The 282-nt window shown below is 71.3% G+C and overlaps 1 protein-coding gene across 1 annotated transcript in view; it reads left to right on the forward strand.

Moving 5' to 3' along the window:
• PDE2A (phosphodiesterase 2A) overlaps window positions 1–282 on the forward strand; it is a 54,888-nt gene extending 54,606 nt beyond the window's left edge. Inside the window, exon 30 of the mRNA XM_026079260.1 lies at window positions 54–282. Within this exon, the coding sequence (XP_025935045.1) occupies window positions 54–282 (229 nt within the window). The remainder of the gene's footprint in view (window positions 1–53) is intronic.

Below are 282 nucleotides of genomic sequence, written 5' to 3' on the forward strand. Positions count from 1 at the left end.
GCCGGGCACGGGGGAGCGGCGGCACCTGACGGGGTGCCCCCCCCGTGCCGCAGGCTGCTGCAGGACCTCTTCCCCAAGGCCGCCGAGCTCTACGAGCGGGTGGCCAGCAACCGGGAGCAGTGGACCAAGGTGTCGCACAAATTCACCATCCGCGGCCTGCCCAGCAACAATTCCCTGGACTTCCTGGACGAGGAATACGACCCGCGGGCTCCCGGCATGCCGGGGCTCCAGCTGAACGGCTGCCTGGACGCCGAGGGGCACCGGGAGTCGGGGGCCGAGTGA

This window comes from Apteryx rowi, unplaced genomic scaffold, assembly GCF_003343035.1.
Source record: "Apteryx rowi isolate R43461 unplaced genomic scaffold, aptRow1 scaffold_498, whole genome shotgun sequence".
In the NCBI taxonomy this organism is placed as follows: Eukaryota; Metazoa; Chordata; class Aves; order Apterygiformes; family Apterygidae; genus Apteryx; species Apteryx rowi.